This window comes from Acinonyx jubatus, chromosome C1 (genome assembly GCF_027475565.1).
Source record: "Acinonyx jubatus isolate Ajub_Pintada_27869175 chromosome C1, VMU_Ajub_asm_v1.0, whole genome shotgun sequence".
Classification (NCBI taxonomy): domain Eukaryota; kingdom Metazoa; phylum Chordata; class Mammalia; order Carnivora; family Felidae; genus Acinonyx; species Acinonyx jubatus.
Window position 1 is genome coordinate 99,074,367 of NC_069381.1, and position 12,803 is coordinate 99,087,169.

The 12,803-nt window shown below is 51.0% G+C and overlaps 1 protein-coding gene across 6 annotated transcripts in view; it reads left to right on the forward strand.

The window, feature by feature from the left end:
• The window catches only part of TENT5C (terminal nucleotidyltransferase 5C), a 46,521-nt gene that overhangs the window by 15,353 nt on the left and 18,365 nt on the right, over positions 1–12,803 (forward strand). For 5 of the 6 annotated variants that reach the window (XM_053214672.1, XM_027058268.2, XM_027058269.2 and 2 more), the window contains one exon: positions 667–4,094. The exons of the other annotated variant lie outside the window; for it this stretch is intronic. In XM_053214672.1, the coding sequence (XP_053070647.1) occupies positions 692–1,867 (1,176 nt within the window). In that variant the 5' untranslated portion in view covers positions 667–691 and the 3' untranslated portion in view covers positions 1,868–4,094. Of the gene's footprint in view, positions 1–666; positions 4,095–12,803 lie in introns of those variants that run through there. 6 annotated transcript variants of the gene reach the window in all.

Consider the following 12,803-nt stretch of genomic DNA (forward strand, 5'->3'; position numbering starts at 1 on the left):
TGGTGTCCTACTCTGGATAACCGAGGTGCTTAACTCTAGGGCAGGCCACTCCCGGAAGTGAAAAGGACATGGGATTCTTGCTCACGAGGTGTCTATGTCCGTGGTTCCGGCAGGACTGATCCAACTTCCTTTCCTTGGTGTGCAGGCAGCCCAGAGGGGAATCTTCACCTCCTCACGGAGTGCAGGAGGTCGTTCTCTGCGGGGTCTTGTGTTCGAGGTGTGGGGGTTGTAGCTTATTTAGCAGCCAGTTCAAGAGGAGAGGTAATTCTATTAAAATAAAAAAAAAAAAAAAGGAAGAGTAGCAAATCCTGTAGGCCCTCTACTGAGTCATGCTGTGTTTAGGTCGCTTTGTTTAACGAGTTTGTCCACTTGCCTTCGCACACGCCACCCTCTCACAGACACACCAGCCAGCCCCACATCAGACAGAGTCCTGAGGTCCTCAGATTTGGGAGAGGGTAGGTTTAGGTGTGTTCTGTCCTCTCTCCGCACAGGCACCACTCCCACATACTTCTCCAGAATATCAGCAACACCCAGCAGTGGGTGCTGATTGTCGCTGCCACGCGGGACGGCGTTCAGAGATCAACCAGCCCTTTCTCTGAGTCCCTCGAGGTGCTGGGCCGCGTAAGAGTGACTCCTAACTCTGCTTCTCACCCCCTCACTTTGCAGTTTCCCTGCAAGAACACCCCCCGAGATGGCAGAGGAGAACAGCAATACCAGGGACTGCCTGTCCTCCAGCGTGCTCAGCTGGGATCAGGTCAGCCGTCTGCATGAGGTCCTGACCGAGGTCGTACCCATCCACGGACGAGGCAACTTTCCGACCTTGGAGATAACTCTGAAGGACATCGTCCAGACCGTGCGCAGCCGGCTGGAGGAGGCGGGCATCAAAGTGCAGGACGTCCGGCTGAACGGCTCTGCGGCTGGCCACGTCTTGGTCAAAGACAACGGCCTGGGTTGCAAAGACCTGGACCTCATCTTTCATGTGGCTCTTCCCACAGAGGCGGAGTTTCAGCTGGTCAGAGATGTGGTGCTGTGCTCCCTCCTGAACTTCCTGCCGGAGGGTGTGAACAAGCTCAAGATCAGCCCGGTCACCCTGAAGGAGGCCTACGTCCAGAAACTGGTGAAGGTCTGCACGGACACGGACCGCTGGAGCCTGATTTCCCTCTCCAACAAGAACGGGAGGAACGTGGAGCTGAAATTTGTCGACTCCATCCGGCGCCAGTTCGAGTTTAGCGTGGACTCTTTTCAGATCATCTTGGATTCGTTGCTCTTTTTCTACGACTGCTCCACTAGCCCCATCTCTGAGCACCTCCACCCCACGGTGATCGGGGAGAGCGTGTACGGGGACTTTGAGGAAGCCTTCGACCACCTGCAGAACAGACTGATCGCCACCAAGAACCCCGAAGAGATCCGGGGCGGGGGGCTGCTCAAGTACAGCAACCTCCTGGTGCGGGACTTCAGGCCCACGGACCAGGAGGAGATCAAAACTCTAGAGCGTTACATGTGCTCCAGGTTTTTCATCGACTTCCCGGACATCCTCGAACAGCAAAGGAAGCTGGAGACCTACCTTCAAAACCACTTTGCCGAGGAAGAGAGGAGCAAGTACGACTACCTCATGATCCTTCGCAGGGTGGTGAACGAGAGCACCGTGTGCCTCATGGGGCACGAGCGGAGGCAGACCCTGAACCTCATCTCCCTCCTGGCCTTGCGCGTGCTTGCAGAACAAAACATCATCCCCAACGCCACCAACGTCACCTGCTACTACCAGCCAGCTCCGTACGTCAGCGACGGCAACTTCAACAACTACTACGTTGCCCACCCCCCAGTTACCTACAGCCAGCCGTACCCTACCTGGCTACCCTGTAACTAACCCTGAGACCTGAGGGTTTCCACAGCGGGGACCGCAATAGGGCAAGGGCTCTCAGGTAGGGGAGCCTCCTTCTAGATGTAGGTGTTTGGCTTTTAAAGGGGAACTCAGCTCTGATTCTGCTTATTTTGTTCTTTGTGCACCCATTGGAATGGGTCTACAGTATATCATGAGCCAACCCTGAAGGGACCCCATCATTCCAGTGCCACTTTGGAAAACGCTATAGGAAGTAGGACCCATCCACATCTTTCCGAGAGAGACACTAACATGTCACGTCTCAAACATCCGCGCGGGGACATTTGGAGCTCTGTGCGCTAATGGAATCTGGGAAAGTTCCTGGGCGGTGTTTCTCACTCGGGCCTACGGTTGGCTCTGTTGGCTCTCACTTGGGGTTCTCAGCTGTTAGGTGAAAGTTGTGGTGATAGTCTATTTTCTTGTACCAATTTTAGCCAGGCAGAAAATGGTGGACATGAGAGTGGTCTCGTGACTGCATTTTTCTGTTCGGGAGACTGAATTGCGTATGTTTATTCCCTGTTAGCAGAGCTGAGGATTTCTTCTCATCAATAAACCAAAGCCGGTAGCTGGAGAATTGAGATCTGGTTGAAAGTGGTTTATGGTTTAGATGTTGTGCTCTCACGAGGATTTGTGAGATATTGCTGAAGGGGGGGAGAAAAAAGACCTTTGCTTGAAATGTAACTTGAAAACAAAATAAAATGTGGAACATAATGTTAAAAGCAGAATTGTGGTGGGGGTGGGGAGGGGCTGATTGTAAATAGGAAACATGAATGTTCTTTTTCTTTTTTTTTTCTTTAAGGAATTCTTATTGAATGACACTTCCTCCCGCCCCCCGCCCCCCGCCCGCCCCCAGCAGCTTATCACTTTAGTTTTGCTCTTCCTAAGACGAAGGATTGTCCAGAGTCCTTGCAGTAACTGACGCGAGGGTCTTCCCATGTTTTAATTGGAAACCCATTTTGGTCACATTCCGAGTATGACCAGCTGTTTTTCTCGAGTACCTTGGCTGATTACTTTTTGTTTGTTTTTGTTCTTTACTCAAAAAATAGCGATTTCCCTCCCCGGACTTTTTTTGGACAGCAAATGAATTCAGGAATTTCAACAGGGCTGAATGATCTGTGGGACGACCTGCTGTGGTGGGCAGAGTTCTTTGGCTGAAAACTGCTTTGGAATTGAACCTGCCGCCCCTGTGGTGTGCGTGAGGTAGAGGCTTCGCGCTCACTCGGGCCTTGTGTGCGCGGCGTGATTAATTCTGGTGTGTTCTGGGAAGAATGGAGTACATGAAGAATGTCTTCCTTATTCTGGTAGATTTGACCGTACTTGTTTCTTGTCTGCACTTTAGAAGGAAAACAGTGTTAATCTCCAGTCTAAAGCAAGCTCAGTGAATGGGGGCGTTCTGGGCTGCTGCCCTCCCAGTAGATTGTGAGTTTTGAAACTTCTGTGGGATCTCTTAGAAAGCATCACTCTAGGGCACTAAGGGCAAAGGAACTCAGTAGCACCAGCCAGCTTGGTTTATAGAGTGACTTCATCAAATCCACACTCCTGATTTTTCCTTTCTTCCGTGGCCATAGAATTCCCCAGCCCTGAGTGATTGCTTTCCTTTATTCCTTGCTTTAGGCAGTGAAGTTACCTTACGGCTTAGCAGAAACCGAGTGATTTACCTTTTTCTGAAGATGGTATTTTCAGGGTGTTTTTTTTTTTTTTTTTTGGAATGTGAGATCTTGGTCCTCTTAAAGCAGATTGGTCATGACTGAACCCCGAGGCTTAGCTGGTATCCATGTTGTCCTACACTAGGTGAATAGAAGCCACTTCTGTGGGCAACCAGCTCCTGCAACCAGCTCCTGTTGCCCTGTGAATCGCAGTCACATTTGACTTCACTGGCTTTGAGTCCAGGCCAGGTTCTACACTGAGGGGGGGCCCAGCATGCTTCAGGGTTGAAAGGGGGGCAATGAGGACTGAATCCCAACTTTGAAAACTACATGTTCCTCTGTGACATTGAAAGGCTGCCATTGTGGTTGGATGGCAACATCTTTGCACAAAAGTGACAGATATGTTTAACCAGAGCTTTGAGATGTGATGGAGCCATGAACGTAAGCACTTGCTAACAGAAGTCAGTGCTGCTCTACTAGAAGGCTTGACGATCAGGGTGACGAGGCTCCAGATGAAGATAGGATCAGAGAACCACATCAAGTAATTAAATTTCCAGTTTGCCCTTGGAGTTCTTTCTGCTTCTATTTTTTTGCTATCCGGTACTAGTCCTCCTCTGAGGAGGGAGGGAAGCACAGAAATTGCTAGAAATTTCCAGGTTTGCGCCCCCCACCCCCTGCCCCAGTTCTTTACTACCATTGCACGATGACTCTCTTTGGTACAGTCTGCTTACCTGAAGTTTTTGGTCAGCCCAGCTGTCTTGAAGTTTGAAAGGAGACACATGTTCTAGAACCATCGGGGTAAAAAGCCGCACTGACCAAAGCTGCACTTTTAAAACCCCGCCCTGGTCCGGTGGTGTCTCTACCTGTTCTACAAGCTTTGCCAGCCTCAGAATAGACCAGGTAACCTTGAATTTCAGGTGTTTGGAAAGTCCAGCTGAAACCTGCCTTTCACACTGCTCACACAAGCACCAGGTACCCTGAGCTGGTACTGAGACCAGTGGTTCCTCTCTTTTGTGTGTTGAGTAACATGAAACTTGGCAGTGGCTAAGGGCACTAAAGTTCAAGTACAAATTCTAATATAAATCTAAGCAATCCCTTTTTGCTTCAGGACTCCACAGAGTTCTCTGATGCTTTCTGCAAGTACGCAGCTTGTTTTCCTGGCCTGCTGCTTGGAATCCGTTTGAGCAGCAGCGAGATTAAAACAGTACCATTTCCCCTTGTGTTGGCAGAAAGGCCCAGTCTGAATTCCTGGCCTGGCGCTTCAGTCTCACCCTCAAATTTTACTTTGGCAAGAAGACACGATTCCTCACTCAACTTCAACTCTGAAACTAAACTCTCCGTCACTAACACCTTCAAATCAGGGTCCCTGCTAACCGCATGTGGGCTGTATCCTGGCCCACACTCGGGAGCACCTGGCAGCGTGTGGGGCAGGGGGGTGGAGGGGGGGATTCGGGTAGGAAAGACGCTGGGTCCCTGCTGTGTGCTCACAGATGTGGTTTGGCGGTCAAGCGCCCCCACACCACCCAGTTTGATTTTTTTTTTCCCCTTGGGGACTTGAGTCACTGTGAGCTGTGTGTGAACCCGCTTTTTGGGGTGACACATTAACAGTCCCATCGCTGATGCCCTGAATCTGCTTGTCCTTCCACGTCCGTGCGAGCACTAGCTGCTTACCTGCATGGTAGGTGAGGGTTTTAACTCGCACTGCTTTGGTGACTTTGAGAAATGGTGCCGCTGAAGAGCAGCTTCCTAACTGTAGGAACACCTCCTTTCTAGTTAACTTCCTGGTACTGGTGCCTTGTTTTATGACGCAGCTAGAATCTGGGCTCAAATGTGTTAATAGCTATCCCTGTGTGGGGAGAGAGCCTGTCGCTCACCGGGGCCATTATTTCCTGGGTGTCCGACTGGGGCTGTATACCAGGGAGAACCCTTCGGTTGGCTTCTCCGTAGTCAAGAACTTCCATTTGCCAGGGGTAGATTCGGATCCTTAATCTGGCAGAGACCAGAATGTCACAGCTGGTTTTGGAACCTATTCCAGTTCAGTCAATTCCATTCAGAGGACCAAGGGAGGTACATAGGGAGGATGTATTTTAAACCTGGCAACTTTGCCAAGTTATTTGTGGAGACTCCCCAAGGTGAGGACCAGGAAAGAAAATGTTTTGTGTGTGTGTTTTTTTTTTTGTGGGTTTTTTTTTGTTTTTGTTTTGTTTTTGTGAGTTCTAAATCTTGTTTACCTATCACTTTTTCAAAAATAGTTTAAGCGTAAGCTAAAGAAAATGCTTGGAGGTTTGCCTGGGCTGGTGCGAGTTGGTACAAAACTGTCATGTGTGTTTGTATAGGGAGGTGAGAAGACCATCCATTAAAGAGGAAGTCATTAAATAAGATGGATAGGTGGGCGTTTTAAAACTGAAGACATCTGGTCTTTTTTTTTTTTTTTTTTTTTTGATGGATTAAAAAAATAGCTGCTTCAGGAAAATTAAGAGTTTTTAGCTAGTAATTTCCAAATTGATATAGATGAAAAGTAAGATACTCATTAGACTGAATTGGAAGCTTTTTGTTATTCTGCATTTGCAAAGCCTTCGAAATGTTCATTCTTCAGTGATGCCTAAGATGCGTGAGGTTTCCTCTTTGGTGTGATGGTCACTGACCTCCTTATGTGATGAAGGTGAAATCACTTGTCAATGCAAACTGTATTAGAAGTTAATGAATTAAAGCTTTGAGTTTGAGAAATAAAGATATATTTAAAAAACCCCAAAACCTTGTCGTGCTCATTTCTTTGTGTCTCCTCCACGGTGAGTGAACCTACTAAAGATTTCAGGAAACGTGTTGTGTGATGGCAGGGGGTGGGGCAGTTATGAACATTCCCAGCCTTAGATACTTCTCTGAAAGATGAGGCTTTCTCTCCGGAAGAGGTATGTGCTCACCTTGGGGCCATAAGTCCCTTAATCCTGGGGCTCTCCTCCAAGGTACCTGAGTAATCTGAGCTTCGTTACCCTAGCTTCTCCGCTAATGCCTACATTCGGTGATTTGGTCCTGGAATCTGCCTTTACTGGCATCTTGTTTGATTCAGTGTTAAAGGCTAGGTTCTCTTGAGCTTGACCTTGACCCCAAACCAAATAAGGGAACCAAAATGACTTCAGCTATACTATATACAATGGCCACCATGGTTTCTTCAGGTTTTGTTTTGTTTTTTTTTTTTAAAAGTACAGAAGTGAACAGTGGTGTTCAAGTGGTAGGTGTTTGGAGGATGTACTGTAGACCTTGCCTGGTAACCAGCTTCCTGAATCTTCTGAGCCAGTTTATAACCCGTGCACCCCCAGCCCTGCCCCTGCCATGACCTCTCTTCTGTGCTGAATGTAACTCCCATGGTCTTTGTAACTGTCCTCAGAAAACATCCACCTTTGTGTAACATCCTTCCCCAACCTTGTCTTCAACTCTCTTCATGCACCCCTCCTCATCAAACCTCTCGGTCTGAGGATAAGCATTCTCTGGGGTCCGAGGGGTGTGAGGTCCTTCCCCGTCACTTGTCTGGAGTGCATGCTCGGTGGTCTTTCTCCCCTGAAACCCCACTGCCAGCCCACACCATCAGTGTGTCCTCTCCACCTGCTCGCACAGGCTACACTCTGGATCTAGAACTGCTCAGGAAGGTTGGAGGGACTTTGTCTCTTCTCCCCACACCATCACAAGCATTGAGAGCAATACTTTTCCATCTTAGCTTTGCCGAAGAGCCAACTCCGGGATCCTTTCCCTCCTCCTCCACGCCGTGTGTTCCTTCTGAAATGTCCCTCGACTTCTGCCTTTGTGGCAGAAGTGCCTTGAGCCTTTGCCTGGGCCATTTCATATGTCTTGTCGCTTGTCTCCCTTCTGTGTTTCTTCACTCACCCAAGGGCTCTTTCTAAAACAGGTGTGCCTGTGCCCCTCCCCTACGTTCAAACCCGCTTAAGACCCTACCCTGCAAGGGCCAATGTCAGGCTTAAAAACATGAGGAGTTGTGTACGGCCCCAGCCTGCCTTCCCAGTCCCTCACCTCCTCTACTAGGGGGCCTTCTTTCAGACTCCAGGCACACAGCTCTGCCCATGCAGCCCTGCCATGCAGTGGGCCTCTCCAGGGCCCCCCTGGGCGGTCACACCTCCGGCTTCCCCCACCTGCTGTTTCTGTTAGCACATCCTCGAGGCTCCACCCCGCCTCCGCAGATGTGGTCAACACCTGTGTGTTTCATTCCCCCCACACCCCCCCCCCCCGACAGCCACCCACACAGCTGGCCAGAGGTCTGGTGCCTCAAATGTTGAACCCGGTGTCTTCATCCCTGGAGGACTTGGACTTGGGCCACTAGCAGCGACACGGCTGAGTCCTGGATATTAACCTGGATGTGTTGTAATGCCTCCTTCTAGTGCCAGAAAACACGGCAGTCCAAGGCATTGTCCGGACCAATATTTACACACAGAGCACCTTGTGTGGGAAGCGGTGGTGGTCAGTTCCCTGGAATAAGCCGTCATGTCCTGGACGCTGCAACACTATTGATCGCAGGCTCTGGACCTCCTGAGCAAGGTCAATACTTACGGCCGCAACCTTCCCCTCTGCCGTGTCCTTCCTACCTGCCCACCCCCCTCGCGCCCCCACAGATCTTCCCTTCTGGGGCTTTAGTAGAACTTCTCTCGTGTGGCCTCCGAATGTTAATAGCTCGGCGCTGGAGTGCTGCTTCCCTTGCTACCTCGAACACCCAGGATTCTGGAAGGATTTTTTCAACTAGTGGGGAGTTTTTTCTCCACCGCTAGTAGTGAGTTGGGTGGGCTAATAACACACCTGGCTGTAATTTGGGATTACTATCTGTTGGAAGATGCTAGGAGGCACTTTGAGAACCAGACAACCTTTGGGAGAAGCAAAGGCCAAAGCTTTGGTGCGACACGCCCTCTCCTCCCTTACCCGGGCCTGCGACTTCCTTCTTTCCCGAGGCCTTCGGTTCCCTGTGCACCTGAAGGCAGGGAGAATTGAGAGGCAAGGGAGGGGTGGAGCCGGGTCTGGGGCCCGGTCAGAAGCTAGATGGCCCCATGGTGAGGGCCTGGTCCACCACCCAGCCCTGCCCCAAAGCTGAGGGCGGAGGGTGAGGTGGGGACGCTCCTGCCCTGACGATACAGCAGAGCCAGGCCCAGCGCTGGCTTCTTGCCTCCGGGCCCCATGCTTGCTTCTGCACTACAGGGGCTGTGTCCCTGGTCCGGGGGTAAATGCTATCCAGAAGAATGTGCTGGCCTAGCAGATGGGCCACACTTCTCTTGGCTGCTTGACTGGCATCCCTCTCGAGCACATTTCTGTGATTGCTTCCAAAAAGACAGGGAGGGCGGGCACAACAGGAGGCTTGGTTTCATGCCTACGCAGGTAATCCCTCACCTAGCTCACAGCTATCTGCCACCTGTTGTGGCCGTGACTGCACCACAGGTCTACTGACCCCAGGGCTTTTTCATCAACGCAAGTCAACCCTCGGGCTGCTTTTTACTGTAGGAAGTTTCTTAAAAGTGGTCCTAGTGGGCGCGGCTCAGTCAGTTAAGTGTCCGACTCTTATTCCAGTCATGATCTCACAGTTCATGAGTTCGAGCCCCACGTCAGGCTCTGCGCTGACAGCATGGAGCCTGCTTGGGATTCTCTCTCTCCCTCTCTCTCTCTGTCCCTCCCCCTGCTTGTGCTCTCTTGAAATAAATAAACATCTAAAAATAATAATAAAGATAAAACAGAAGTGGTCCTAGGGGAAGGCAGGAGAAGTGAGTCACCCGCCTTCTTTCAGATGTTCCCGCTGGGAAGGAGGAGTCCGAGGCTGGAGTGTGTGTGAGGGATAGATGGTGACAGCTCAGCAGCAACTTGGTTCTGATTCTCCTGAAGCCTCCAAGTCCACTCAACCTGGGTAGCGTGGGAGCCTTTGCTCCGGGGGGTGTGTTGGCAAGTAAAGCCACGGGAAACTGAGTGACAGTCGCTCACATTTGGCTTTAGTTAGGATTTAGCAAGTACACGTTACAAAAATGTCAGCTTGTGGACCTGGGGACCCTGGGGGGTGGGTAGCAGCATCTCTGCTTTAGACAAGAGGGTGGAAGCTCCAAACACTGTGGAGTTGCCCGGGGTTACTTACCCTGAGATGGGCACAGCCTGTGCACGAACACCTGACTCCAAGGCCCCACTCTTCCCACCGCCATAAACCCTGCTGGCACTCCATAAGCCACACGTCACCGTGCAGGTGTGCACCATGACACCGGTCCCCTCTCAAGGGCCGAAGACGCGTTGAGTCGCCTGCAGGCCTCGCTTTGTGACTCAGGTTGGCGAGTGACGTGCTGCAGGCTCGCTAACACGTTTAGGGAATATCACAGAGCGCTGAGTGCTGTGCCCCGAGATGCGACAGTTATGTTTACAGGGGAAAGCAACACGTCACATGGCTGGCAGAGCCAGGGCCGGGCCACGGGGTGTCTGACTTCAGGGCACAAGCTTTTAGTCCTTCTACGACATGCTATTCTTTCAACCTGTATTTTTCAGGACAGCACATGGAAGAGACAGGGGCAAGTGTGCTTTCCAACAGGAGCTTTTGAGGGGCATGACTCCCCTGCAGGGTCCGTGGTTGGCAAGCAGCATATTAAATGGGGGCCAAAAAAGATGGATTAGTGGAAAAGAAAAATTAAGCCAACTGACTAAGCTAAAATAGGGTGCCTATATTGGATTGTGGCTTGGCAGAAGATTTTCAAGTTAGAATTGAAATGGAAACATCTCTTTTCCTCTTAAACAAGAAGTTACCTAGTAGAGGGGTATTTAACTACCTGCAAACTGGAGGCACGAGGGTCGGGGAGTACGGGAGGATTGCGCAGACGTCAGGAAACCAGCTCACCCAGAGCTCTGGGACAATGAAAACCGAGCAGGGAAGGGACTCCGAAAACTAATAGCAAAACCTGAAGCAGTTCCTGGAGTCAAACACCTGTAGATTTTCATGCGCTAAATATAGTGGAAGTTGGGTCATCTTATCCTTAAGTAAACACTACAGCTGGGCAAAGACGTTTTCAAAAAGAAAAAAAAAGAAAAAAGAATCTTGACATTGGCTCAGGTTAGCCAGAGGCTGGACGAAGCAGCATTGGGCGGCTAGGAAGGGCCAGGCTAGCCCCTTGTTTCTCTGCCTCGCTCTCCCCTCTGCCCTTCCAGGCTCCCTTGTAAAATGGCCCTCTGTGGTCCTTCCCTCCCATTAGGTCGGCCCCATGTATCTGATTGTCCTCGTGCCTCCTGTCCCTCTGCTGGTGAAGGATCAGTTTCCTTGGCTGTCACGTGATCAGCACAGGGACGGGAGGGGAGCAGAGCCCCCCTCTCTCTCTCTGGCACCAGGAGCAGAAGCGGCTTTTCGGCAGCCTTATTTTCCATCCTACTTCAGATACTACTGAAAGGAAAATGATTCTTTCTTTGTCTTTTGGATTTTGGCTGCCACTGAACCAGACACAGCCCCTATTTGGGGGAATGTCAAACCAGGGGCTCACTGTCACCGTTCTCAGCCCCACAGCCCGTGGGTTTTGTTTCCAGACTCTTGCCTGAAGCCAGTTCTGTACCCAGCAGGGCGCCAGGGAAGTGAGGTGAGGAACCCCAGAGAGGCAGAAGGGCTGGGGGACAGAAGACCAGGGGCTTTGCACCCAGAGGTCTGGACCCAGCACATGCCTCGTGCTGCCCAGTGCTCCCATAAACCGCCACAAGTCCGGCTGTCCTCATAGAGAGACACAGGTGATGGCGATGCTGACTTTGCATTGCTAAGAATTATTGAAACGAGGCCCTTGACATAAAGCCCCAAGCCCAGCAGCAGTGCTCAGAGACCATATCAATTCCTCGAGACATCCTCTGCCCTCCAGGAGTTTACAGTTTGCCTGGGGAACTAAGAGAAACTAAGTGGTGTTTAAAGCACCAACATAAAAAGGGCACCTGGTTGGCTCAGTCAGTTAAGCGTCTGACTCTTAATTTGGGCTCAGGTCATGATCTCTCGGTTCATGAGCCTGAGCCTCGTGTGGGGCTCTGCACTGACAGCTCAGAGCCTGCTTGGAATCCTCTCTCCCTTTCTCTCTGCCCCTCCCCCACTTGTTCTCTCCCTCTCTCTCTCTCTCTCTCTCTCTCAAAATAAATAAACATTAAAAAAAATACAGCACTTGGGAATGCAGGCTGGTGCAGCCACTCCGGAAAACAGTATGGAGTTTCCTCAAAAAACTAAAAATAGAACTACCCTACGACCCAGCAATTGCACGACTAGGCATTTATCCACGGGATACAGGTCTGCTGTTTCAAAGGGACACATACACCCCCATGTCTCAGAAAGGTCCAGTGACATTCCACAGCCCACACAGCCACAGAGTGGTCTATCAGCCCGGGCTGAACCATTTTTACACCTGCAGCCAAGACGGTGTGGACCATGCCCAGCTACTGGGCTGGGAGCCTGGGGCACCGGACAGTGCTCTGTGCTGGCAGGCCGCCCCATTGCCCATTGGCCCGTGGGTTGCAATATCATCATAATTCCCACTAGACAACCAGCTAGCCTCTCTCCCGAGGTGTTTCCGGCTCACGGAGTTCCCCAGAACTCCAGAAGCACTTCCCTCACCGCTGGGCTGGGGTTGGACAGGGAGTTTTCAAAAGACGCTGTTTTGGAGAACTGTAGTGAACTCACTATACAATGAAGTCATTTTGTTCTTTCACTGAACAACTTCCCTGTACTAGGAATTAGAACCTACATATGCTGAAAAGGCCCAGAACCCTCTTGCTCCCGTGTGGTAGGCTCTTTTGTAAATGTGTGACCCGCCGGTTTTGCTGGGATGTGCACATTTCTAATAATGGTGATGATAAACAAAGAGGACTTTGCATGGAGGGGGCGTTTCCTCTCTCTCCAAAGCTGCTGTTTCAGATGTTCCTCCGCTGCCTGAGCCCTGAGGGCTAGCCCACCCCCATCCCGCACCAGGGGCCTGCTCCCCCAGACCCAGGACCAAGCAGCTCTGGGGAACTGGCAGAAACAGGGCTGGCAGAAGCTGGGATTGCGCATGCTCACGTTCTCTAGCACAGCTGAGTTTTCTCTGCTAGAGGCCTCCCCGACCCGAAGTGCATTTGGTGACTTCTGGCAAAGTCAGCAGCCAGGACCTGTGGGGAAAGAGGTGGAGGGATGCTGCACAGCCATTTGACATCAGCTTGGGCAGGTTTCTGATCTCACTGTGGTGGAAACCAACTAGAGAAATTACTTATTGAGGGCATTATGAGGGTTTTTCTAGCTCAACTGTCAGCAATCTTTCTGTAAAGGG